General features: G+C 34.3%; 3 protein-coding genes across 6 annotated transcripts in view; 2 read left to right on the forward strand and 1 right to left on the reverse strand.

The window, feature by feature from the left end:
* Positions 1-404: 404 nt before the first annotated feature.
* Positions 405-14321, forward strand: LOC106663353 (protein O-linked-mannose beta-1,2-N-acetylglucosaminyltransferase 1-like). 4 transcript variants are annotated; one of them, XM_014388146.2, is made up of 14 exons: positions 405-685; positions 1775-1871; positions 1958-2088; positions 2147-2326; positions 2679-2895; positions 5709-5836; positions 5915-5985; positions 8729-8989; positions 10947-11148; positions 11311-11501; positions 12154-12265; positions 12354-12434; positions 13643-13752; positions 13826-14321. In XM_014388146.2, exons 1-14 carry the CDS (start codon positions 557-559, stop codon positions 13893-13895), a joined length of 1980 nt encoding a protein of 659 aa, XP_014243632.1. In that variant the 5' UTR covers positions 405-556; the 3' UTR covers positions 13896-14321. The 4 variants fall into 4 exon arrangements, with proteins under 4 accessions (XP_014243632.1, XP_014243634.1, XP_014243633.1 ...); XM_014388148.2 differs by having other exon boundaries at positions 2679-2793; XM_014388147.2 differs by having other exon boundaries at positions 1775-1853.
* Positions 14322-16125: 1804 nt separating this feature from the next.
* On the reverse strand, positions 16126-16949 carry LOC106663277 (dnaJ homolog subfamily C member 30-like). Its single transcript, XM_014387980.2, has one exon. It carries the CDS (start codon positions 16784-16786, stop codon positions 16208-16210), a length of 579 nt encoding a protein of 192 aa, XP_014243466.1. The 5' UTR covers positions 16787-16949; the 3' UTR covers positions 16126-16207.
* A 4270-nt stretch (positions 16950-21219) lies between these two features.
* Positions 21220-26551, forward strand: part of LOC106663329 (protein kibra) — a 60078-nt gene continuing 54746 nt past the window's right edge. The window contains exon 1 of the mRNA XM_014388088.2: positions 21220-21567. Coding sequence (XP_014243574.1) covers positions 21440-21567 — 128 coding nt within the window. The 5' untranslated portion in view covers positions 21220-21439. The remainder of the gene's footprint in view (positions 21568-26551) is intronic.

Here is a 26551-nt window from a genome sequence, read left to right on the forward strand (position 1 = left end):
GAACCTAATTTTGAATTTTAGAGTCTTATTCTTTCAGAAATAACTCGTTGACAACTTATTACATACCAATTATTACTTCGTTTGAATTAAGTTTTCTTTTCAAATTTCTTTTAATAGATTTGTTGAAATAGGTGGTCAAAAATAACGATGGATTACTCTTAGAAATGAAAGAACTGCTTTTTTTAATGTTATACAGAAAAGAATCGATTTCCACTGCCTTTGCTGCGAATATATAGAGGTGTTGAACTGTCCAACGAATGAAATAATAATCATTGCCCCAGGTATTTTAGAATAAACATCAACAATGTCACGAAAATGTGATGGCTTTATTATTTTTTTTTAAATTTAAATAAACAATTGATCATAATCAAATTAAAACTATCGAGTTACGTTCCCAAGATGTAACCTTCCAGCTTCTGGGCAGAGAGCAGAGACGCAGAGTTAGAGAGACACTAGAGACACACCGACTGATTAATTTTGAAGGCTCGCCCTCCTGGAAAAATGCTTTTCTTTCTTGAAAATTCTATTCATGAGCCTTGTTTGAATAAAAATTAACATGGATTTTTGGCAGCCGAACCCTAGGGCTGAGCCATTTATCCCCAAAAGGGACGTCAATTTGTCCAGATTGAATAAATTCTCAAAAGAAATACTGACCAAAAACCACATTTTCAACAAGTTTTTTCAGGTGAGGAAATTCGTCTCCTTATACTGAATACATTTCGGAGAAAGCATCTATAAGGAAATTGTACTGGTATCTCCTCAAATAATTTGTTTCTACAGCTGTGTGCAACTGCTTTTCTAGCTTTGTGTGAAATTTATTTTCTCACATTAGTACGGCTTTCGAAATCCCACAAAGTACAGTTATGAGCAAATAGAAATTACATCAAAAATTTTGAGACCATTCTATGTTAATTCTTTAACTTAACTGTGGAGTTTATTAAAAACCCTTGTTTTTATAGTTATTATTAGTTAAAATCACTCAGTGAATTTTATTATTTACTCTAGTTGCAATGGTTGGTTAACTGTACCAATATAATTACTTCAGCATTGTTGCACAACGGCACATCCCACTTTAAAAGGATAGCCATGTAAATTTTCCATGTTTCACCTCGCTTACTCTTAAACATTCGGAAATTTCTTTCTTGCCCCTTGCAAGTAGATTCTAGCTTATATCCTGTGAATGATTTAAATTTTTTAGTATTTTCTCAAAATGTTTCTTATAGTGTGTTTCTATCTCAAGTTTGGTTCCTTCAAGATTTCATTTCCCTCAATGTGTCATGCATTATACTCTGAACGGATACATAAAAAATTAATAACTTAAAAATTAGTATGTCTCACGCAGTCATAGTTGGGTTCAAATGGGTTGTCAGATCGATTAGTAAATTTTAAGAGGTTACTGGTGTTAGTGTATTATTTTCTGTTTCGAACTTCTTTTGGACTTGTGGTTCAAGAATAACGCGGCATTTTTTTCTAGTTCCCAGCTGATTCTGCGGATAGGCTCATTCCTTTTTATCCTTAACGTGGATGTTGTTTACCATGTGAACCCAGTGGCCAAGTGGATAGAGCATCAGCCTTTCATCTTGTTACAGACCCTAGGTTGTGAGTTTGATTCCCACTGTCCCCCCTGGAATATCTGTTCCTTCTCCCTCCCCTAAAACACAATAATTTTACTGTAGTAGAAAAGACTACATTAAAAAAAAAAAACTATTTTTAGCTCTTTTTTTATGGAATCATAGTAATTCTTTTATTGTAGAGAAACTTTTTTATTTTTCAGACTTTGCTTGTTGTTATCTTGATATTTACAATCGGCATAAACATGATTTTCATTTTGGACACAAGTCAAAGGTTGAGAGGTGAACTTAATAATTTTGGTACACATTTTGCATTCCCTAATGCTTACCATTTTGCCAATTTAACAACTTATCATTAATTACCATCATTTTGTAAATATTTACAGGATCCAGTTTTGTAGTGCAAGATGAAAAGGAACACGGTGGTTTTGTGGTCCAAGATATAATGCCAGCATCTCTAACAATAGAAGTGCTTTCTAGTCAATCTCGAGTCACAGTGACAATTGATGGAGCTACAGTATGCATAAAATTTGTTTAAAAAAAGCAAACATTTTTTTTAATAAATAATTACTCAGATTTTAGAAGATGGAGAAAAGGGTGAGGGGAGAGGAATCCATGTAGTTGTATTAAACCAAGCAAGCGGAAGTGTTATGTCACAGCGACTCTTTGATACATATTCTTTACACGAAGATGAAGCAATGTCTTTATTTTTAAGTATGATTTCTGATGGAAGAATAATCATTTTTGCTATTAAAGTAAGTTTTCAGAAATATAATAATACTCATTTTTATTATCTGCTATACATACACACACACACCTTACAGCCTCACACATCTTCNTCTTTCTCTCTCTCTCTCCCTCCCTCCCTCCCTCTCCTCTGTGTGTGTGTGTGTGTGTGTGCGTTTGCGTGTGCACGTGTTTGCAAATATGGTCCGTCAGCCTGTCAAAATAAAGAATTGAAAAATGCTTATTGGCTTTAGCAACATTCATGAGAATTTCCACTCTTAATCAGTTCACAGAAAATTTAATTAATCATTATCCAATGAAGCTTATTCATTTGCTTTTTTCATATTTATTTATGTACAGTTCTTTTTAACCTTATTGCAGGATGAAGGAACTTTTCAGTTAAAAACAGCAGCTCGTAATCTTTTGGGAAGGTTAGGCTCGAGACATGCCCAAGGATTAAGTTGGCGTGATATGTGGGCGATGGTCACTCAGAAAGGTGGAAAGGTTTATGGGGAATCTTATAGCAAAAGTGCTGCTTTCAGCTCTTGGGGAACTTCAGTTATTCTCAGGGTTCAAGTTCCCCTAATCCCAGTTGAAAGTAAACCTAACATTTGTTCAGTGCATTTGTTATGATAAATAGCACTTGTTTTGTTTGTTTTCTGTTTCTTCCACATGATTTTAATGTGTTTTTAGTGAGTTTGAAATAGTGTAGGTTTTGAAGTCAAATCGTGTTACAATTTTACAAATGCATGGTTTTATTCTCAGTTTTGTATGCACCGTAATGTTAGTTGTATTCAAATTTGACTCACTTGTGCTTTCCCTAAAAAAAGAGGTGTGTTAGATATTTCAATGCACCATAAGAAAATTGCATTGGGTTTTTTTCTTTATGTCCACTATGTTTTTTCGGTTTGTAATTAAATTGTTTTTTAAAACAGTGATTGAGGACATTCTCATACCTACACAGTACTACTAATCAAAATTTTTTTACAACAAACTAAATTAAATCTTTAAAATATTAATACATAAGACAATGGAAATGAAATTTGCAAAAATTCCAAGTTTTGGGCACTGGGATTTAAATTTTCTCTAAGAATGTCTATATAAACAAACATATTGGTCCATGATCCCCTCAATAAATTTTTAATTCAACAACCCCTGATGATGCCATACACCCCCATACCATTATTATTCCTCCCCCCAACTTGCTTCACCGTCGTATTTTTTAATTTCATAGCTTTATTTATTTAATTTTTTTGCCACTCTCTACCATTCCCATCAGAACATAAAACATTAAATTTTGACTCATCACCACAAATTACACTGTCCCTACAGGTTGAAGGCTTTTTATGTATGATTTTCAACTCTCTTGTTTCTGTTAAATTTACTGATAAAGGACATGTTGTGAGCTAATACCATATTTTTCAACGGTATTAAGAACCATTTGAGGTGTTCATGAATGTCATTCCCTTTGAAGATCTCCATCTAGTGCTAGGGCACTTGTAGAAGGTGATTACGGTGTTGTACTATCAACTCCTAATTTCACCATTATAATAAAATATTTATAAGATTGTTGCCTCACACAATTCATTTTTAAGTATTGCTAACTAAATTTGAAAATAAAAGATCAGAATGTTTTGTTGTTGTTGTTGTTGTTGTTGTTGTTGTTGTTGTTGTTAAGGAATTAAACCAAAGGTGTATTCAAACTTATTTTGTTTAAAACAGAAATAATATTTTTTTTTAAATGTTAACTACTTATATATATTCCTCATCCAAAAATAATACAGGTTTCAACATTTCAAATATTGTTTTTCTTAGTTTTATAGTAAGTAATAAAACATTTATTTTTCTTTTAAAAAGAAATAATAAATTTTTGGGCGTGTATGCCGACTTGTTTTATTAACTGTACAATTGTAAACAATGGAAGAAACAGAGCTTTTATCAAAAGGAAAAAAATTAACATAAAAACTAATGCATTTTTTCCTATGTGCATCGAAATAATATGGCTTACCTCTATTTTTATTTAGGGAAAGGACAAATGAGTCGAATTTAAACGCAACTGACACTTTTTTTCCTATGGTGTGTCCAAAACTGACTCACCCTGTATGTGACCAAATAGAACTCTTTTTTTTCCTTCCTTGCATGTGTTTCAGTGATAATCAGTATACTACGTGAGATTGTATATTTTCACACACGAATTAATAGAATATTTATTTATTCTTGATAAACTCGGTTAAGGGTTTTTTTAACTCAGTTAAAACAGACCAAATATCACTAAACCGTTGAAGGAAAAAAAAATTACCGAAACACATCTCTTCTGGTACATACAGCAAAACAAAGTTGATCAGTTTAATCAGAAATCATCAACTTGTGGTCAAAAGTACGAATGCTAAAAGTCTGTGAATGCTAAAATTCCTTCAGTTGAAAAAACCCTTGTCTACTACCATAGTTTAAGTAGTTTATTAAAGAGCTGACAAAAAACATTTTATGGTTTTGAATTTTTTTAGTGTTAACATCGTATTAGCAACCCCATCAGTTAGCATGAAAGCTTAAAATGTTACCACATAATATATAACTTGCAAACTGCTTTATCATTAACACACCTTCAAAAATGTCTTTTTTTATCACGTGGCACGAGTTTTACAGAAATTTATTAGTAGGGTTGATTTAAATATCACCTTAGCAGCCTATTAGTAGCCCTTTATCCTTATAAATTTGGATGATTATGCAAGTATATACATATTTTTACTGTATTGATAACAATAATCATAAATTGACTTTTTGATTATGTCAATCCTGATTTTGTGGAACTCCATAAAATAATGATGGGTAGGAAATAAATTATCTTCATCACCATAGGCTACTGTGGAAAAGACAATTTATTTCCTTCCCATCATCTAATCACAAATTGGTCCAAATTATAATATAAACTGTAGTTTGTTCATTATCAATCATTTGGGCATGGTCATCATCATCTGCTTTTTCTTTCTGATTTGAGCTGTCAGATGCATTTCTCTCACCATCCTCAGAACATACCCAGTACTGAATATGGAGATAAGCTAAAAACAACAGATCAAAGGCTGAGGATTGACAGACCAACATGATCAGTAACAAACAAACTAAAGGTTTATCACCCCGCCGACCAATATCAGAGGGAAATATCAACAGTTTAAAAGATTTTTTTTTTAATAAAACATTGCCAAATAAATTAATGCGTTTTAATAGTACATTTTATGAAATTTTAGACTGTGTATTTCAAAGTCAGGTGTTCGCATTTAACATCCTTCATACAAAAATGTAAAAAAAAAATTTCCAGCAGATATCATTGAAATTTAATTCAGTTAGTTTGGATTCAGAACAAAAACATCATTATATTAGTTTAGCAATGAAAAGTAATTTAATATTTGTCATTAGGAAGTGTTTGTGCATGGCCTGATAATGAAGAAAACAAAAGAAGATTGCAATTCTGCAACAGAATTGAAGGCTACGGTAGCGTTTGCAGCTGTGAAGAACCGGCTTCACTCACTTTCAACCCCGAGCCAGTCAGTCAACAAGCACAAAATTGAATTTTTCCTTTTGTTAACGTTTCTTTTGAACATAATTTTATCTGTGGTTTCTAGGTAGAAGGTAACAATGTTATAAACGTGCCGGTCGTGGTAATAGCTAGCAATAGGCCACACTATTTATACCGGTAAGCTACGTTTTATTTTTATTTTGTTATGTTCAACCACCTCCTTGCTGTACCTAACACCGTGTCCTACTTCAGTAGTTTATGTATATAGAAATGACCATGTTTTATTTATTTATCTTATTATTTAGTATATTCCATAGACAGAAACAACCAAAAAACCCAATTTCATAAAAATATTTGTTATTTATTTACACATATCGATTTCAGGGTGCTGCCCGCTCCCTCTCTTCAGCTGTTTTAACTTAAAAACTGAACAAAAAACCATAAAATTTACTATATTGTTCAAATTCCTTAAATATAATAACATTTTCCTATTAAATTCAAAAATAATATATCACTTTACCTAATTTTTATTTTTTACTTTATAAATAAAACTATCCAAGATCTTCTGGGTTCTATATTAGGGGCTAGCATTTCCCTTATACTTATGTATGATATTTCTTCAGATTTTATATTTTGTTTATAATTTATATGCCTTACAATTTTTGTTTTGAGTTTTTTCAATTGCATAACTAATATTGCTATAATATGGAACCCAAATTAGGGAATTGTACATCAAAAACTGGTCTTGCAAACTCATATTTTTAATACTACATTCACTAAACACCACACATTTAGTTGAACTTCCCACAAACGGACACCATTCAGGAATGGGATTTTGTCCACTTGAAAGATCCACAAATGGCAAAAATTATTAGGTACAATAAGTGAAAACAATATAAAAAAATTTGAGATAGCGAAACTCTCGCTTTGCACTTACATATTTTCTCCGCTTCATGGAAAAACGTTAAACTAACTTACAATATACCAACCTGTTGTGATTTTTTCTTTATTTTTTGCTTGAGGCTGTTTTTACGGTATTGACCTCTTACAGATGTACAATATATTGGGTTGTCCGGAAAATAATGCAGGATTTTGGTATTAAACAAAAAAAAAGAAACTAGTTACTTTAAAGCAATGTTCTTTAATCAAAATAATTTCCCATACTCTCAATACATTTCTCCCAACGTGTTGGTAACTTATTAATTCCGTCTGAGTAGAATTCAGAATTTTTAGAATTGATAAAGTCAATAAATGCATTTTCCAGTTCCGTTTGATTTTTGAATATTATGTGTTGTAAGTAGTGGTCCAGGTGTCTAAAAAAATGGTAGTCAGTAGGCGAGAGGTCCGGAGAGTAGGGTGGGTGAGGCAAAGTTTCATAGCCAAGCTCCAATAATTTTTGTGACGTTACACGTGACACATGTGGTCGAGCGTTGTCATGCAACAAAATGGGCCCTTTCCGATTGACCAAAGAGGGCTTCATTACTGCCAATTTCTGATGCATGGTATTAATTTGGTTACAGTATGATTCAGCATTGATGGTTTCGCCAGGATTTAAGAAGCTGTAGTGTATTAAACCAAATGAAGCCCACCATACCGTAACCATTACCTTTTTTTGATGAGTTGGGGGCTTTGGAAAATGTATTGGAGCTTCTCCTTTGTCGAGCCACTGTCCAGAACGTCTAGTGTTATCGTAGAGAATCCACTTTTCGTCACATGTAACAATTCTGGCCAGAAATGGGTCATTTTTGTTTCGACAAAGAAGTGATGCACAAACATCAAAGCGCTGATTTTTTTGGCGATCGTTTAATGAGTGTGGAACCCAATTTTCGAGTTTTTTCACTTTTCCAATCGCCTTGAGGTGGTCAGCGACGGTCGTTTTACTGACTTTGAGTTGCTCTGCAAGTTCTCGAACAGTTGTTTTGGGGTTTTCTTCCACCACTGATCGCAGAACATCATCATTAAGAGAGGAAGGCCTTCCACGACCTTCTTCATCTTCAAGGCTGAAATCTCCCTCCCGAAATTTTTTAAACCACCTTTGCACAGTGCACTCATTAACACAACCCTCGCCCCAGACTTGGTTAATGTTTCTAGCCGTTTGGGCTCCGCTTCGGCCGAGTTTAAACTCGTGAAAGAAAATCGTACGAAATTCTCGCTTTGACATTATAAGGATGACTGAATTATTTCCAAGTAGCGGAATGCTACAGAGGTAAACAAACAATATCATTTGGAAGAGGATTAATAAGTGTTGACATTCATACAAATGAGTAATCCTGTAAACGTAAACAGAATATTTTATATAGATTTTTTTTAATGAAAACTTAAAATCCTGCATTATTTTCCGGACAACCCAATACAAACCTAACCCAATCCTAACTTTACCCAAAACACCCTACAACTAACTTAATTTTACCTAAACTAGACTAACCTAACCTGTCCCTAACACCCTTTAAAAGCTGCTTTGGCTGCCTTAGCACCAAGCTAAAATTCATACAATAAGCACTCATGATTTGTGGGTTTTGAAGCCATGAGAAAAAAAATAGTAAATAGAAATGAACTGACATATCATCCTCTTTGTATTATATATCCTAAATCTCCTATGTAAATTGATATATTGATTAACGGTATTAAAATAATAACAAATGTGAAACAGTATGAACTTTTCTGGGTTACCTGGTGCGTAAGTTCACAGACACTAATTATCTCTCTTTCATATACTTGTAAGACTTTGACCTTTGCTCTGATAAAGATTTTTTCACTCATCCCTAAATCAAATTGACACAATCACAATGAGTACTTACTTGTTTGTAACTTTTTGAAAACAGGGTTTCTTCTTATGTAAGATGGTTGAAAAATAATTGAGTGTGTCAAAATTTATAATCGCGTAATATTAAATAATAATGTATCATTTTCTTCTCTGCAGAACTTTGAGGTCTCTACTGTCAGCCAGAGGTGCACAAAAAGATATGATCACTGTTTTTATTGACGGCTATTTTGAGGAACCACTTGAGGTTACTAAACTACTCGGTCTCCGTGGTATACAGCACACTCCCATTGGGTACAAAAATTCAAGAATATCTCAACACTACAAAGCATCATTTTCTGCAATTTTTAATATGTTCCCCAAAGCTCAGTATGCTATAGTTGTGGAAGAAGATTTAGACGTTTCTGAAGATTTTTTCAGGTATTTTAATTTATTGCTTTCATCCATGCCTGTACTTTACTTTGTAATTAATCCTGTAGCTATTTTCATGATAATAACAAGCATTAAACAATTATTAAGTGTGGCCATTAATTTAAACATTTGATAGATAAATTATTGTATGAAATGTTTAATTCAGTCATAACTAACAAATTATTAACTACAGTAATATTTATTATTGTCATTATGATTAAGACTATCTATCCGTACTGTTTTACTTTCCCCGGCTTCTTGTGTATTCACACTAACTATGGACAAGTAGTCGACTGCTTTTTACAAAATTGGCCTCAATAAGGTCCATATTTTAAGCCTTCTGAGTTACCTATAGCCAACGAAAAATAGTCTTAATTTTCATTCGAAGAAGTTCAAATGTCAATTTCCCTTAGAAAATTTGCGGGGTATTTTAGATGGAACTGAGATTATCGAGATCGGCCATGTCTCAGAAGACTTGATTTCTACTTTACATTTCCTGTTGAATTCATACAGAACGCCGCTCCTCCCTGAGCAGATCAGGGATTCCAAGCTAGTGCCTATCAATGCCTTCCTACAAATAAATCATCTCCAAAAATTCTGAATTTATAGGTGCCCCACAGTCCCTCTCTTATCGGAATGCAAGCAGTCACTAAATAAAAATTTTGAGAGGCCCTATACCTTTGAAACCATGAAACCTCAGGTACTATAGGAAGCCTTGACCTATACAGTCGTCCCCCTTGGAATCTATCATGGATTTCGTGCCTGTCACGTAACCCTTCCTTTTTTAAAAGCCTCAATTTGTCATCTTGTATTGCCATTAACACCGTTTAATCCTATAATGAAACATGCTGAGCTGATATTAAAATAAGACCTTCGAAACTTTTCTTTTTAATTGGATCTTACCTTCTATTCAAAAAATATCTATTAAGGGGATTTATCTTGCTGGAGTTATATATTTTAATTTAAAAAAATATATATTTTCTTGTACTTGAAAGGTGATATAATGTATTCTATAATAATGACAAGATTCTTAATTTTTTTTTAACAAAACAAACAAACAAACAAACAAAAAACCTAACATACAAGGTACATGTGCAATGAGCAAATTTCAGAAAACTATGTACATACGTGCTTGCTATACTATAAATAGTATCCCTTTGAATTTCTTATATTAATTTTAATTAAGGAAGATTACAAATAAAGTCGATGGTTGATGATTGTATTGTATAATTGTATGTAAGTTGATAATTCTTGCCTCGCTATGCTGATCCTGTAGAGAGAAGAAAATTGGTTTCGCCTCAAGGAAACACCATTCCCGAATATTGGTCTCCAATGTTGAAATGAGTTCTCTTGAATGATCCTAGGCCAAGGATGTCTGATTTAGTGCAGATAATCAGCTCCCAAAAATAAATCCTAACTTCACCCAGAACCGTTCATAACTTCTCTTCGGGCCAGCGCCACACTGCATTTGTTATAATCCTTAGCATATGTATCGACCAATTCATTTCCACCTCTATTCCAGCACAGGATGACCTATTTTCCTCCCCTCACTAACCACTTGTATATAGATAGTATTTCGATGGTTATATGGTCGAATCTGGTGTTACTATTTGCATTTTCAAAATGGGATACCACCCTTTTAGAGTCAGTTAAGATTGCTACTTTTGAAATGTATTCAAGCATGTGATGTACGTATTCCATAGCCTTGAGTATTGCCATAGATTCCATGTTGAACATCGAGGTAGAATCAGGTAGAGTAAATTTTTCATTCACATTATATACTGGGTCGTAGAGGGCAAAATCTACCTTTCCATAGAGGTTCGGAAGCTAATAAAAACCTGGGTAGTGAGCTATAATCCATACTTATAGGAACATAATGGTCCTATTTTGACGGATGCAAAATCTCACACATACCTACCTATGTACCTATCATTATTGTATGAGTTCATTTTCCATTTAATTGTAGCTTCTTCAGCCAGACAGTCAAATTGTTGGAGATGGATCCTACAATATATTGCATATCAGCATGGAATGATTTAGGTTATGAAGAAACCAGCAGCAATGTTTCTACCCTTTTGAGAGTTGAAACTATGCCTGGCCTTGGTTGGATACTCAGCAGAGTGTTATACAAGAACGAATTAGAATCTAAATGGCCAACTCCAGAAAAGGTTAATATTAACAGATGGAAAATATTTATGTTTATAATAAAGGGCAAAAAGAACCTTTTTACTGTAGTATATTTGAGTTTCAACTAGCCAAACTTTAAGTTAGCATTAGTTAGTGAATTGTTTTTGCTTTTTGTTTTGTTTTTCATTTTTAATTTATTATAGATGTGGGACTGGGATATGTGGATGAGGCTGTCAGATATTCGAAAGGGGAGAGAATGTGTTATACCTGAAGTGTCAAGAACATTTCATTTTGGATCCTCAGGAATAAATATGAATTCGTATTTTCAAGATCGCTACTTCAAGAGTCATTCCTTTAACACACAACCACATGCCAAATTGCAAAATATTGAAACGTAAGTTTTTTATTTTTAATAATTAATTTCCTCATTAGCCTAAGCACTGTCTTTGATGGACTGATGGTGATAGTCTGGCCACGTGGGAGGAGGTGGTAGTTCACAATGCCTGCTCCACCAAACAGAAAGCATCACCGTTTGTTGGTGAATATTTGGTTTTTGCGAAAATGGGACAGGGTGGTGACAGACAATGTTACTGCATAAAATCCAATTTTCATCATATGTGACAATCCAGTCAAAACTCATCTCTAATTTGTGCCTTGAAAGCAAATGCTTAGACGCTGAAGCATGTTACCATCGGTTGAATTATGAGGAATCCATTTGATCAACTTCCACATCTTCCCAAGACAATGAAAGCTAGAGCGAATGGTTTCATTGCTTCACCATTTGCCAAGCTGACATGTTTGACTCAAATCAAGTTCAATAGCTTCCCCGAATTCATTTCTCAAAGGTTCTCTGCCAGACTGTGGTTCATCTTTAATTCCCAGAATTTGTCTTTTTAACCACTTTTGGGCAGAGCGCTCACTTGTTTCATTACTGAATGCAGTGCAAATTTTACGAGTTTGGTTTTGAAGCTATGAGAAAGAAAATATTTTATTATTTACATTGAACAGTTTTTATTGTGTGTTATAATTATGTGGTTTTTTTCCAGTATCTTGAAAAATAAATATGAAGAACTGATAAATAACATTATAAGAAATGGAACATTTCTCAACTACACCAAATCACCATGTGATGATAATTTTATTCCCTCTCAACCTAAGGTTTGTTTTGACAGGGTTTATATGTATTGAATTTTATTATATTAAATATACATAATGTATACAACATACATGATAATTTTTTTTTTAGGGAAGTTCTAATAAGATTTATATATTTTTTATCAAAATGGTTGATTCCAAAGATTTTGAAACTTGGCTTCAAGTAGCAAAGGTATGCAAAGCAAAAATTAATTATTTTGTCATTGATTTCTATTGATTTGTGTATAATAAATAAGTATTTAAATAACTGTTTAAGAGTTAGAATTAATTAATTGGATTGGCCCAATATGGTAAAGAAAGGGACCATTGTGTGGATTGGCCAATCCCAAAAAATGGGACAAAATAAATAAAAAGAAAGATAAAATCCCTAAAATTTTCAAAACTGACATCATTAAAATTTGTAAACTATCCTAAAATGGTAAATTTTAATTAAAATCAAAAGGTCATAGGAAAAATTATCTATTTAAACTTGAAAGAAGCACATAAAAAATCCATCAATTTTAGAACTGTTTTATAACAGAGAATCATGACTGTCATGAAAAGGCTCGGTCATGGGGGTCATCAGTTTCATTGAAACTTTTTTTTTAGTGATACAAGGTCGAAAATTATTAGGCATGTGTATACTGTCCTGCTAAGTAGAAATGCAATATCTTCAAATTTTTCTACCTTAGTTTTTGTTATCATTGCATTCTTAGGTACAAGGTGTGTTTTTTAGGGACTGGCTTTTATAATTTGTTGAACTCATTAGGTGCAGCCAGGAATAAAGTATTTTAGGAAAACATCTTTTGCATTTTTTTTTTTTTTTTTTTTTGCCGACGTTTCGACCTTTATTCGGGTCATATTCAAGGCCCAGTTGAATTGCAAAACATATGTTGATTGGAAAAACCATTTTGTGCCAAGTATTTCATCATACTCACATACAGTGTGGTGCTATTCTTGTGGTGTCATAGTGGCTTTGTGTAAAATTGTTGTAAATCATGTATGCTTGTTCTGATCCAATTGCAAAACATATGTTGATTGGAAAAATCATTTTGAGCCAAGTATTTCATCATACTCACATAAAGTATGGTGCTATTCTTGTGGTGTCATAGTGGTTTTGTGTAAAATTGTTCTAAATCATGTATGCATGTTCCGGTCCAATTGCAAAACATATGTTGGTTGGAATAATTCAATTTTGAGCCAAGTATTTCATAGTCACATAAAATGTGGTGGTATTCTTGTGGTGTCGTAATGGTTTTGTGTAAAATTGTTCTAAATCATGTATGCATGTATATATCTCTCTTTACAGTCGAAATTCAAAGTGACATTTTAACATCATACATGTATGTTCTATTTAATGTTTAATTTCAACTTTTGTAAAATAATGTAATAATTTTTTAGTGCTTTAAAATATGGGATTTGGATGCAAGGGGATATCACAAAGGAATGTGGAGGCTGAGAATTAAACAGCACCAGTTGTTGGTAATTGGCTATCCATTTTCTCCATACTCGTAAGTATGATGTCTTCGAAATTTTCGCTAAAGCTAAACATTAATAAATATTACTTTTCATCTCTTGTTTCAGTGTTTATAAACCTGATTACTACATACCGTTAAACCTTCAACCAGTGAACAAAGATGCCACAGTACATTAAATGTCCCGTAGAAATATCAATTTCATTACATTTCTAAAAAGTTTACAAAAATCGATTTTCAATCATGAGTAATTTATAAGAAATGTGTCAAACCATTTAGCTTTTAGTTCAAATTGCCTACCTACTAAGATTAACGCTAAATGTTTATCATGACCATTTAAAAATAGCAGATGTAAGATGTTGCACTTAACATTTTGTTTGAGTGATTTTTTTTTTTTAGATATCACACAAATATCAAAGTAAATCAAGGTACTGCACATGATGAACTAATTCTCAATTAAATTTCAGAAATCAACATATTTTATTACAGTTAGATCTGAGACATAAAATCAAGTTTTCTACGCGGGAGTTTTAACATTAAATATTAGGAGTGAATACTGAATTGTATTATATTGTAAAAATAATATTTTGTATTTGTTTTTTAAATGTAGTTTTTATTTTAATTTAGAATGTCCATTTAAATCTACTTTGATATAATTTTAACCAGTCTACACATCATTTCTGAAAATAGAAGTTGAAAAACAGATCTTCATTATAGAAGGTCTACCTTTGTTCAATAATGACAAAAAGAATAAAAATAATTTCTGTGGAACAGGAGGGTTTTACATCAGCGTGTTGGCTTGAAAGATCACGTTCAACACTGACTGGAATTTCAGTTTTAAACCTCCTGGGCGACAATTTTTTGTTTAAATTAATTTTCTTATGCATTACTGTGTTTGTTTAGAACAACACTTTATCGTAAATGCATTGAATTTGTTTAAATCTTTGGTCGATTTGAATGATTATTCTAGGATCCAGACCAAAATGATCAGAAATTGCAGAGCTGCAGGTTCATCACTTTGTAGACCTCTAGTAAAAATCGAACAACATAGTCTAAATTAGGCGTAATAAAACAGCTGACAAAATCGTCAGTTTTTTTTTTACAGTTTCAAATCTAGTGACATAACACAACATAGAAACAGATGTATAGTTCAACCTTTTAATCAACAAATTACGATTTTTTTAAGTTGATTATAGATACCAGGAACTGGAGGACTTCCCCTTAACACTACAGCTCTACAGCTTGTTTTACTCCTTCCTGATTCCACTTTGGAAGCTCGCAACAACATCTGTGTAAATTGAGACACCACAATTTGTGTTCTTCCATCAAAGAAATGCATTTTTGAAAGGAGTCTGGATTGAATTCAGGGTCTGTGAGACTCGATCCCGCCGGACCATCTATTAATTCGTGCCGGGTCAACTTTCATTGCAGCCTCCACTCCCCTTATGCATCAGAAAATTCTAGAGGCAACAGTGGGAATCGATCCAATGACCGTAGGAGCTGAGATTCTGATTCCTTAACCACTCAGCTACCGCGATCCCCAATTAAGTTATTAATTATAAGTTATTTAATTAGTTTATTACTAAAAGTTTTGCATTATAATATGTCGGAAAAAACAGATTTTTTTAACTACTGTCATGAATGTAAAATTAAGATTATTTTCCCATTTAAGTCAATCATTTTAAAGAGAAAGTTATTGGTTTAAATGGAAAAATAGTCTTAATTTTACATTTGACCAATAGATTTATTTTTAAAATTATTGGTTTAAATGGGAAAATAGATTTAAAGAAAAATAAGTCTTAAAAATAAAAATAGACTTATAGAGAAAAATAAAAAAAAGTAAATATGCGACTTCGGGATTTACTAGCTGAGATCTTCTGCAGTTCCTAATTATGTTATTACTATTATTAATTATAAGTAATTATAATTAGTTTATTACTAATAGTTTTGCATTGTAATATCTTAGCAAAAACAGATGTTTTTTAACAACTGTCATGAATGTAAAATTAAGACTATTTTCCTGTGTAAATCAATCATTTTAAAGAGAAAGTTAAAAGGAAAAATAGTTGCAATTTTACGTTTATCCAATAACTTTCTCTTTAAAATTATTGGTTTAAATGGGAACTTAAGACTTAAAGAAAAATAGTCTTACAGAGAAAGATGGGAATTCTTTTCTCTAGGTTGTTTTATAATTTTAAGGAGCTGAGTCGTTAGAACGACTGATTCTTATATTTGTCAGATTAGTTTTTGGTTCGTATCCCAGCATTTCCCTTGAAATATTATATAAGACATAAAAAAGAGTGTTGTGAAGCGGACATCCACAACACACCAATTAAGCCTTCAGAAATTTACTTACACTTGTTTTTACTCCTTTAAACAATTATACACTAGGAAATATAAAACTATGAATTAAACTTAACAAATCAGAAACATTTTTATTATATATCACAGTCTTCTAAATGTTATAAGAAGAACAATTTTGTCAGTGATGTCACGGTTTTGAGGATTTATCTGAATCTTGTGTTTTGATTGGAACATCTAAATTTTCTCGATATTGACTGGCAAAAGTGATCAAAATGAAAAATGTTACAAAGACGAAAACTACGTTTTGGATCTTTTTGAATTCCGTGTGCTTAGCTTTACTTTTGTGTATCCATTCATAGCGTTCCTTGGCAGCGTTCCTTCTAGCAAAATTGTGACCATAGTGCGCACGGGTCCACTCGTCATAATCGTAAACTACAGTACGCCCAGATGCTGTCGGCATTCGATACTTGTCCTTGAATGGCTCGGATTTAGCACTGGCATCAGCCGTCCCTTCGTATATCGTGGTCAGCCCTCTGTCGTAAAGCTTTCTCGAGTTATAGTTACCAAGAACCTCGTAGGCAGCCGTTATGGCATGGAATTTGGCGGAGTTGCCCTCGTTTCTATCCGGATGGTATATAAGGCTCAGCCTGTAATAGGCGGCCTTTATTTGGGCCTGGGTCGCCTGGGTTGACACTTCCAACACTTCATAATGGTTCTTCCAAATTTTTGAGGTAGTGCCAATACATCTTACCAGACTGAGCCGCATCGTCCCGAGAATCGCGAAGGAATATAGAATGGGTTGGTCAAAACTGTGAAATGAACATCCGGAATTCGATGTACGGGACCGTCACGAAAGAATTATTTCACCCTATTCAGGGTTAAAATTTAAACCTTAAAAAGATAACAGTAGATGGAGACTAAAGATGTAAACAGCCCATTGTTCAGCTGATTTCACGGCTTCAATTTAGACAACTGACGAGTTAGTCTCAATTCCCTTTTGACATCACATGGCGGGACATCAAAATATAAACATTTATCCTTGTAAAATAAGAAAACTCGCGTGTGTGATCTACATCAATTATTTCTCGACTCTTATTTTTTCCGATGATATTTAGTGTTTTTAATTTACTGATATATACAGTGACAGGCAAAAAATTCCACTCACTTGTAATATAACTTGATTTGTATATATTCTTATATATTAATCAAAGTTTCACGTTTTTTATCGTTCAATCATTGAGTCTTTGTCTAAAAAAGTTAAAAAATGTATATTGCTAAGGGAAATAAAAAATATAAAAAAAGACGGACAGATAAATTTTGTTTTAGATTTTCAATTAACATTTCAATATCACGTATGTTGTTCTCTTACCTTAATTACATCTCGAAGACGCCTCGGCATACTTTCTACCAGACTGGAAATGTCTCTTTGCTGGTGGTTAGCCCATTCAAGATCGTGGAGTGTATCAAGTGATGGACGTATGGTATGGTATGGTATGGTGGAAAAAGTTACTAGGAAGCGGGGTTTGTATTCCCCAGGCACTGCAGCCTTCCGGCTTATTGTACCTTCCTAGTTCCTTACTTCAGTCAATAGACTCAATCCTTCTTCTTATAAGTATCAGGTCATTGACTGCTGCTGCAATTTGATTCCCTAAGTCTTTTCCGTACGTTAGGTTAAATTGAGCTCTTGCTTCGCATCGAAGATGATATGAGTGGCTGTTTCCTCCTCATTACATAATCTGCAAATGGGATCATCGCTGTATATACCCATGTTGTGTAGATGTTTTCTCAGATACCAGTGACCGGTTAGTAGTCCTACCGCTCCTCGGAGTTTGGCCCTCTCCAATTGCAGCAGTGTCTCAGTGAGGGTTGTTTCATCATAAGTTTACTATGTCTAGCACCGCCAGTCTGTCTGCTTTCTCGTTACCCAAAATTTCCCTGTGCCCTGGCACCCAAGATATCATCAGGTTGTTGTGTTTCCCCAGGTTTTGGAGATTTTGGATGTATTCACTGACTAATTTTGATGTGATTCTTTTACATGCTAATGCTTTAATAGCTGCTTGGCTGTCTGATCTTATGAGGATTTTTTGTCAGTGTAACCTCTTTAAGATTTTCCAGGGCACAAGCATTGATGGCATGTATTTCCGCTTAAAAGACCGAAATGTACTTCCCTAATGAGTTGATTGCTCATGTTTTGGGCTTGTACAGAAAACGCCTGATCCGATTCCTTCTTTTGTTTTGGAGCCATCTGTGTACCATATCATTGTATCTGATGCTCTCCTGTAAGTGATGGACGTGCTCTTATTTGTCTTTTGAGGTTATCCCATAAATGTTCGATGGGGTTCAAGTCTGGAAAACGGGCTGGCTCGGCTAAGACCATGATGGTATGTTGTTGAAGGTACGTTTGTACTATGCCAGCGACATGTGGACGGGCATTATCGTGCATTAGAATATGATTGTTGCTGATTTCCTGGAGGATAGGCAACGCTTGATGTTCCAAAATTTCATCCACATGGCGAATGGCCGTCAAAGACCCTCCACGAACGACAACCAACTCTGCGCGACTCTCCGTTGAAATTCCCGCTCACACCATTACTGATCTACGTCGAAAAGGTTGACTCTGGGAAAAATTAAAGTCTTCGTACCTTTCATTTTGCCTTCTCCGCACTCTTTCACGCCCATCTGGAGATTGTAGTGCAAACCTACACTCATCTGTAAAACGTACAGCAGGCCAATCATCCAAAGATCAATGGCTGTGTTTGAGAGCCGTGCAACCTTGTGTGTTCTGTTCAGTTCTGGTCGTTTTACGGGACAAAAAGCCATCAGACCATACTAATTTAATTTTCTTCGAGCAGTGCGTTTAGAAATTTGGACACCTCGAACTTGCTGGAGCTGATGAATCGCTTGAACAACAGTAAGGTGCCGGTTTCGCAAAATTCTCAAAGTCAAAAAATGGTCATCCTGTGGTTCTTTTACCCTAAATGGGTCCAGAACCGGGCCTTCTATGCTGGGACCCAGTTTCTCGAAAACGTCTAACGGCGTCTCGCAGCGTTTCGTAGGCAACTCCGATGGCAATACCTGATGGAACGTCCATCGTCAATAAGTGCCACACCACGCGAACATCCTCAGCACAAAGTGGCATTTTTATGTTTAAAAATTGAAATTAATAAAAGAAAGATGAAAACGAAACAGTGTATTGCTTCAGAATTCAAATGAGACTGAATAAACAATTTAAATTCCGTAAAAAGTAAACATTGAAAAATCCTTTATCCTTGTTTTGGAGGATTAAGCGTGTTTACCTCTAATTGATCTTCCAAATTTAAAACATAGCATAAACAAATATTTATTGATAAAAATGATAAGGCAAAGGCAGAATTTTCTTTTATCGAGGAAATGAAAAAAAATCAATCGCGTGGAATTTTTTGCCTGTCAGTGTATAAGCTCAAATCTTCAAATTGTTCTTGCACGTACACGAGTACTCAGTTGAGCCTATCTCTTCGCGCAGTCCACGTGCAATTCGAGCTTTTTTAACTTACAATACATTACTGGCAGACCTCGAGAATCACCCATCCCGGGTGTTGGCAGTCCAAGATCACTCGGCCTTATCCGTCCAGCCGCAGAGGTTGGGCTTCGGGGACATCAACAGCTTAGGTCATTCACACACTCTTCAATACATTCTTTCCTATTTACGTGCCATTGACTCAGTTAGGGGGTGGAGTACTCGATATTGAACTATCACTATGTACACCTATTATATACCTAACCTAATTTAGAAGCGATGGAGTTATATTCCGCCATTGACCCTCTCACACTACCCACTCACGCTAATTAATACATTCACTTTCGACACACGCTAGAGAGATAAAACTGTCAGTACTATGTATAATAAAACAATCCTGTTTCCTTCAAAAATGGGAACAGCTGACACAGATACTCGTTGTCATGCTGAAACAAGCAATTCTACTTTAAGAAAAAGGATGTTATTTTTTTAGATTACTTAATAAATAAATAATTAGTTTAATAATAGTTAAAAGTAGAAAGTGTACAGATGGAATAAAAAGAGAAATTTTAGACAGACACGCATTTTTACTTTAACGAAAAGTATATTATTTTTTCTAATTCCATTTCTTTTTAAATTACTTAACAAATAATTATTTTAGTAATGGTTAAAAGTGGAAACTGCAGAAACGGACGAGAAGAGAGGGAAAAAATTCATTCAGAAACTATGCATTTTTAATTTAAGAAAAACGATATTATCTTTTCGAATTCTTTCTTCTTTAAATTTCTTAATAAATAATAACTTATTTTAATTATAGTTAAATGTGGAACATGTAGAGATGGAATAAAGTGACAATTTTATTAAGAAACTACGCATTTGGACTTTAAGAAAAAGAATATTATTTTTTCAAATTCCAATTTTTAATTGACTTAATAAATAAATAATTATTTTCATAGTGGTTAAAAGTGCTAAGTGTACTGATGGAATAAAGAGACAATTTAATTCGGAATCTGCATTTTTACTTAAAGAAAAAGTATATTATTTTTCTAATTCTATTTATTTTTAAATTATTTACCAAATAATTAATTATTTTAATAATAGTTGAAAGTGGAAAATTTAGAGACGGATGAGAAGAAAGAGAACAATTCCGTTTAGAAAATGTGCATGTTTACTTTAAGAAAAACTATATTATTTTTTCATATTCCATTTTTTTAGATTATTTAATAAATACATAATTATTTTAATAATTGTTAAAAATGGAAAGTGTACGGATGGAATAAAGAGAGGCAATTTTAGTCAGAAATAAGCATTTAAAGTTTAAGAAAAAAGGATATTCTTTTTTCTAATTCTATTTCTTTTTAAATTACTTAATATATAATTGATTATTTTAATAGTGGTTAAAAGTGGGCAATGTACAGAAAGAGAATTTTTCCTTCGGCAAGATACGATGAAAATTATCGCGCGGTGGGTCGCGCCCGGCATCGAGCCGGTCTGACTTCATCTGCTCACGGATCGTGCCGGCGATAAGGAAGGATTGGCGGGATGCTCGGATGAGGATAAATCGGAAATTCGGAAGTGCGGCTGAGGAGTGAGGATGTTTTGGTGGAAGGGGAGTTGTTGTTTGGTGGGGCGAGGGGGGCGTAACGGCGCGGCGACCCGGAATGGTGCGGATGTTTGCGGATAGAGGGCGGCCGTTGGGCCTAGAGCGAGGGCCGTTTTCTTTCTCCGTCGGCGCGTCTTCCCCTCTCGCTCCCCCCTACGCTTGCACGTCAGTTGATAAAACGGCATTCGAGATCCGACCACAATCCAGGTTGAACATGGCAGGTAACCAGCCGTCCTGACTCTCAAGTGTCTGTGTGTGTATGTGTGTGTGCGTGTTCTGTAAGTTTCTTCTAGTTTTTGGATGGGTTTACTGTGCGTAATATGCCGAGAAGACGTAACGGTGAAATCCCTCTGCCCGAGGGATGGGATTTCGCGAGGGACTACGACGGCAAAGTGTATTTCATAGACCACAACAGCAAGAAAACAACTTGGATAGATCCAAGAGACAGGTGAGACACTTTTTGTATTGTTTTGGAAATGTTCCGTGAAAACGTTCGGATCGGGGGTCGAGGCGAGGATTTTCCGGGACTTTGGCCCCGCCGATTGTCCGGGGGCGTCCCGAAGTCGGAACGCTTCTCGTTCTCGGCCCCTTCGCCTTTCCTCATTTCACACAGTTTTCCACAGAATTCGAAACGTTTCGAAAGGGGGCTTTTCTTCGATTTCCTGCTCCAAATATTTTAACGATCGTGCTGCCTCCTGTTATAAAACACGCGCGTTATAAATGTTTGTTCTTATTATTAGTTGGGACTACTCGGCGTTTTAATGGTTTTGAGCCGTTTTCTAAGGCATTTCTCTCTTCTTCGATTCCCCCTCGGAGCGGCCCTACCGTTATAAATTGTCGCCGGTCCGGGGGCCGACCCTTTTTCGGCTCTGGATTTTTTCTCCCGCCTCCGCCGCCTTTCCTCGATCTCATCCTCATCCGCCCCCTCCAAGGTAGAGACGATTGGTTACAGCCCGTCGGAGAAGAGAACGTTCTGTAAATAGCAAAAAACGAAGAACAGGACGTCATAACGATCTCGAATTGTCTGAGGCGCTGGAAATAAATGCAATAGACGAGCGCCTCAACCTCTTTTTCCACGCTGAACCTTCGAATCTCTTTTATCGAAAGGGGCTCGGATTTCTTGCGATCCCGCCTCGCCTCTCCTGCGCGTTCAAGTCTTCACCCACGGGGTGTCGCAACCCTTCCTCGCTCGTTTCGTCCTCTCGAAGAAAATGCGGAAAAAACCCTACACGGCCTCTAATCAGTTCAGTTCATGCGGCGTGTCAATATTGGATTATTTACATTTTCTCGAAATGACAGCCGGCACTTCCACGATTTACAATTCGCGAGATTCGGCCGGTTTCATTCTACACCGCACACAGATTCTTTTTGCGTTTAAAGGAAAAAATCAAGCCAACGAATAAAGGAAAATCCTATTTCTATTCGTCAGTCCTGTTCATTTATTGCTAAGATTTATTTTTCAAAGACAACAGTTTCAATGAGATATTTCCCCTTTTCTGAAAAACGGTGTCATTTGCATATACATTTTTCAATCCTTTACGTCGATAAGAATTTATGATATGAGTTTTTTCTTCTCTCCATCCGATTATAATTAATTATTTAAAAACGAGAAGCATTGTGTTAAAACTACCCCCTCCACCGATAAGATAATTTACATTTTGCAATCAAAAATTTCACAAACCATCTTAATTTTGTAAATATTTAATTATAAACTTTGAACGACTGATCCGTTGGCTATTAGTTCATGAATTTATTCATCAATTTTGGGAGAGTATTAAAACTGCCCCCCCCCCCAATCATGTATGTTTTACAATCAAAAATCTGCATTAAACATTTCAATTTTTTAAAATACTTAATTCTAAACTAGGAACGACTGATTCTTTGACTTTATTAGTTCATAAATTTATACATCAATTCAATTTGAAAATTTAAATTGTGGGAGAGTATTAAACCTGTCCCTGCAGGACCGATGAAATAATATGTACAGTTTGCAATAAAAAATTTACATTAAACACTTTCATTTTTTAAAATGCTTAATTCTAAACGACTGATTTGTTGACTTTATTAGTTCATGAATTTATTCATCAATTCAATTTGAAAAGTACAATTTTGGTAGAGTATTAAAACAGCCCCCATCCACCGATAAAATAATTTATATTTTGCAATCAAAAATCTGCATTAAACATTTTAATTTTTTTAAATACTTAATTCTAACTACGAACTACTGATTCGTGGACTTTATTAGTTCATAAATTTATTCATCATTTCAAATTGAAAATTCAAATTTTGGAAGAGTATTAAAACTCCCCCCAACCATGAAATAATGTTCATTTTGCAATCAAAATTTACATTAATCATTTTCATTTTTTTATAATATTTAATTCTAAACTACGAACGACTGATTCGTTGACTTTATTGGTTCATAAATTTATTCATCGTTTCAATTCGAAAATTCAAATTTTGGGAGAGTATTAAAACTGCCCCCCTACCATGAAATAATGTAAATTTTGCAATCAAAAATTAACATTATTCATTTTCATTTTTTAAATATTTAATTCTAAACTACGAGCGACTGATTCGTTGACTTTATTAGTTCATAAATTTATTCATCGATTCAATTTGAAGATTCAAATGTTGGGGAGAGTATTAAAATTGCCCTTCCCATACCGATGAAATAATTTACATTTTTCAATCAAAAATTTATAATAAACATTTTAATTTTTTTAAATATTTAATTCTAAACTAGGAACGACTGATTCGTTGACTTTATTAGTTCATAAATTTATTCATAGATTCACTTTGAAAATTCAAATTTTGGAAAAGTATTAAAACTGCCCTCCCCCCAACCGATGAAATAATGTAAATTTTGCAATCAAAAATTTACAATAAACATTTTAATTTGGTAAATACTTAATTCTATATTCCAAACGTCTAGTTCATTGACTTCATTAGCTCATGAATTTAGTCATCAATTAAATTTGAAAATTCAAATTTTGGGAGAGTATTATAACTGCCCCGCCCCACCGATGAGATAATTTACATTTTGCAGTAAAAAATTTACGTTAAACATATTATGTTTTTTTAAATAGTTAATTTTAAACTCTGAAGACTGATTCTTTGTACATAAATTCCTTCATTGATTGATTTAATTGGTGTGTGGGGAATTGTATGATAAACATTTTTCTTTTCTTAAGGGTTTGAATGATTTATGAACAAAAAGAGTGAAACAAAATCCCGTATCCTTTTCAAAAGAGATTTTGTCGCTTTTGCCTAATTTCTAGCCCGAATATCATTCGGAACATTTATTATATCCGAAAGCCTGAGTAAAAGTAAATTTTTGTTCGACTTGCACATGGATTCCAGCTCAAAATTGTTTACGATTTCTCTGGGCGAGTAATTTTACCTATTGCCCGAAAAGCCCTTTGCTAATTTAAATTAGAACTTGCTTTTGAAATCATTTGTAACTCTTGTTTTCATTTACAAATAATTTATAGATGTTCGACCCACTCCTATTTTGCAACATGAGCCGCCACCGATCTTATAACCAATGCAAAATATATTTATTACAGCGTGCCCACCTCATGATATTCCGAAAATGCTTTTTTGAATAGTTTACTCCGGCCGAGGATCAATTGGTTTCGAAATCTTTTAACTCGAAGGAATTTTAATTTCTGGACGGGTTAAAAATGCGATATGAAACATTTTATCTATAGATGCATAAAAAAAATATATATATAAAAAATTGATTGATCTTATCATATATTTATGTTACAAGAATGAACAATGATTTCTTTTTATAAATAATGGCGATCTTAATAGCATTAGAGAATCTTTTTATTTATTTATTTTTCTTTCTTTTAAAAACGACCTGAAAAATATAAATCGAATTCTTTGTTAAAATTGATTTTTTTTAAAACTATTAGAGCGTCTGTCTAATTTTTGACGAATCGGGATCCAGGATTTAGGCGGCTATGACATTTTAAGATAGGCTCAAATGTGCTGATTAATTTTTTTTTAAATTTAGCTTAGGAAAGCACATAGTTGAGTATCAAGATAATTTTGTACAAAAAGAAGAAGAAACTTTATCTTAATATTTATCTTCTCGTCACACAAAGATAACATCCAATCTGCCTGACGAGATCCGGACACTGGATCTTTTGGTGATGGCGATCCTAAAAGGAGACACGAAAAATATCAACTTGATAAAGTCCAACCTAATAAATTTAATATGGTAGTCTTCGGTAGAATATTTGTTTCAAGTTTGATTAGATTTGGGTGGGTGGTTTTTTTCAAGAAATACAATCGTAAATATTCCGTCGTTATTCCCATTTCTAAAGCTCACTAACCTCCCGACCACATATCCTCTTTTACAGTCCCATCTGGCTTCTTCCTTCAACGTCTAAAATCCTTGATAGACTCTTTTTAAAACGCTTAATATCCATCCTAGATATTCGTAAAATCATTCCTAACCCACCAATTCCCGTCCTCATCATTCCAACATTCAACAATGTTTCAGAGTTGTCGACACTATCTCTTCTGCTCTAGAGAATAAAGAGTATTGATTGGTTGCGTTCTTAGATGTAGCCAGGCTTTTGCTAGGGTCAGACACCCGGGCCAAATTTTAACCCTTCCCACTCCTTATTACCTTATCCTAAACTACTTTCTAACAACTGTTGTTTCATGGTGAAGTGGCACCGAGTTCTCGGAAGTCAGACAGATTCAAGCAGACGTCCCACAAGGGAGCATTCTTGGCCCCATTCTTTATATGATTAATTTGTCCTCTAACTCGAATCCTATCCCAAACTACCTTCAACATCTAAAAACACCTTGATTTTTTCGAAGACTGGTGAAAAACATGACATGTCTCAACGAAGAAAAATGTACTCTTTGTTAGTGTACATTCTAATTGAAAAAAACAAAACAAAAAAACTGTCTTATCTACTGCACATCTACAAAGAGATATCGACTTCCATTCAAGTCACATACTTAGGACTTAACTAGACAGCAGACTGACATCGAGCCCCGAGACAACGGCTTGAGACTGGGACATCTACGAAGACTTCTAGGACCGAAATCCGTTCTAAGCATCAACACAAAACTAACGTTATACGAGGCATTACTACAACCACATTGGACATACCTAGTCGAACTGTGAGGTTGTGCCAGGCCATCCAGCATCCAATCCTTCCAATCAAATTCAAAGCTCCTTACTACGTCACTACCACAACGACCTCAACATTCCCATTCCGAGAACCTAACAAGTCGCTTTAATCTACTATGGCCTCGAGACCTTCTTGTCCTTTAATTCCTCACATGATTGCCAGCTGGTTGGTTTCTCATGGCATGCGTCCTCCTGGCAGCACTGGCTTTAGTGTTAGTGCTGTGACCTGTGAAAAAAAGCTTTGTAACCACATTTGTTGTATGTATAAGCT

The sequence above is a fragment of the Cimex lectularius genome, unplaced genomic scaffold (assembly GCF_000648675.2).
Source record: "Cimex lectularius strain Harlan isolate CLEC.00 unplaced genomic scaffold, Clec_2.1 scaffold79, whole genome shotgun sequence".
In the NCBI taxonomy this organism is placed as follows: Eukaryota; Metazoa; Arthropoda; class Insecta; order Hemiptera; family Cimicidae; genus Cimex; species Cimex lectularius.

Bases quoted from the DNA above. Each gene is read 5' to 3' on its own strand.
- LOC106663353 (XM_014388146.2), top strand. From the start codon at position 557: ATGGATTTTTGGCAGCCGAACCCTAGGGCTGAGCCATTTATCCCCAAA. The intron at 686-1,774 runs GTGAGGAAATTC...TTTATTTTTCAG, and splicing joins TTTTCAACAAGTTTTTTCAG to ACTTTGCTTGTTGTTATCTT. The intron at 8,990-10,946 runs GTATTTTAATTT...ATTTAATTGTAG, and splicing joins GTTTCTGAAGATTTTTTCAG to CTTCTTCAGCCAGACAGTCA.
- LOC106663277 (XM_014387980.2), bottom strand. From the start codon at position 16,786: ATGCGGCTCAGTCTGGTAAGATGTATTGGCACTACCTCAAAAATTTGG.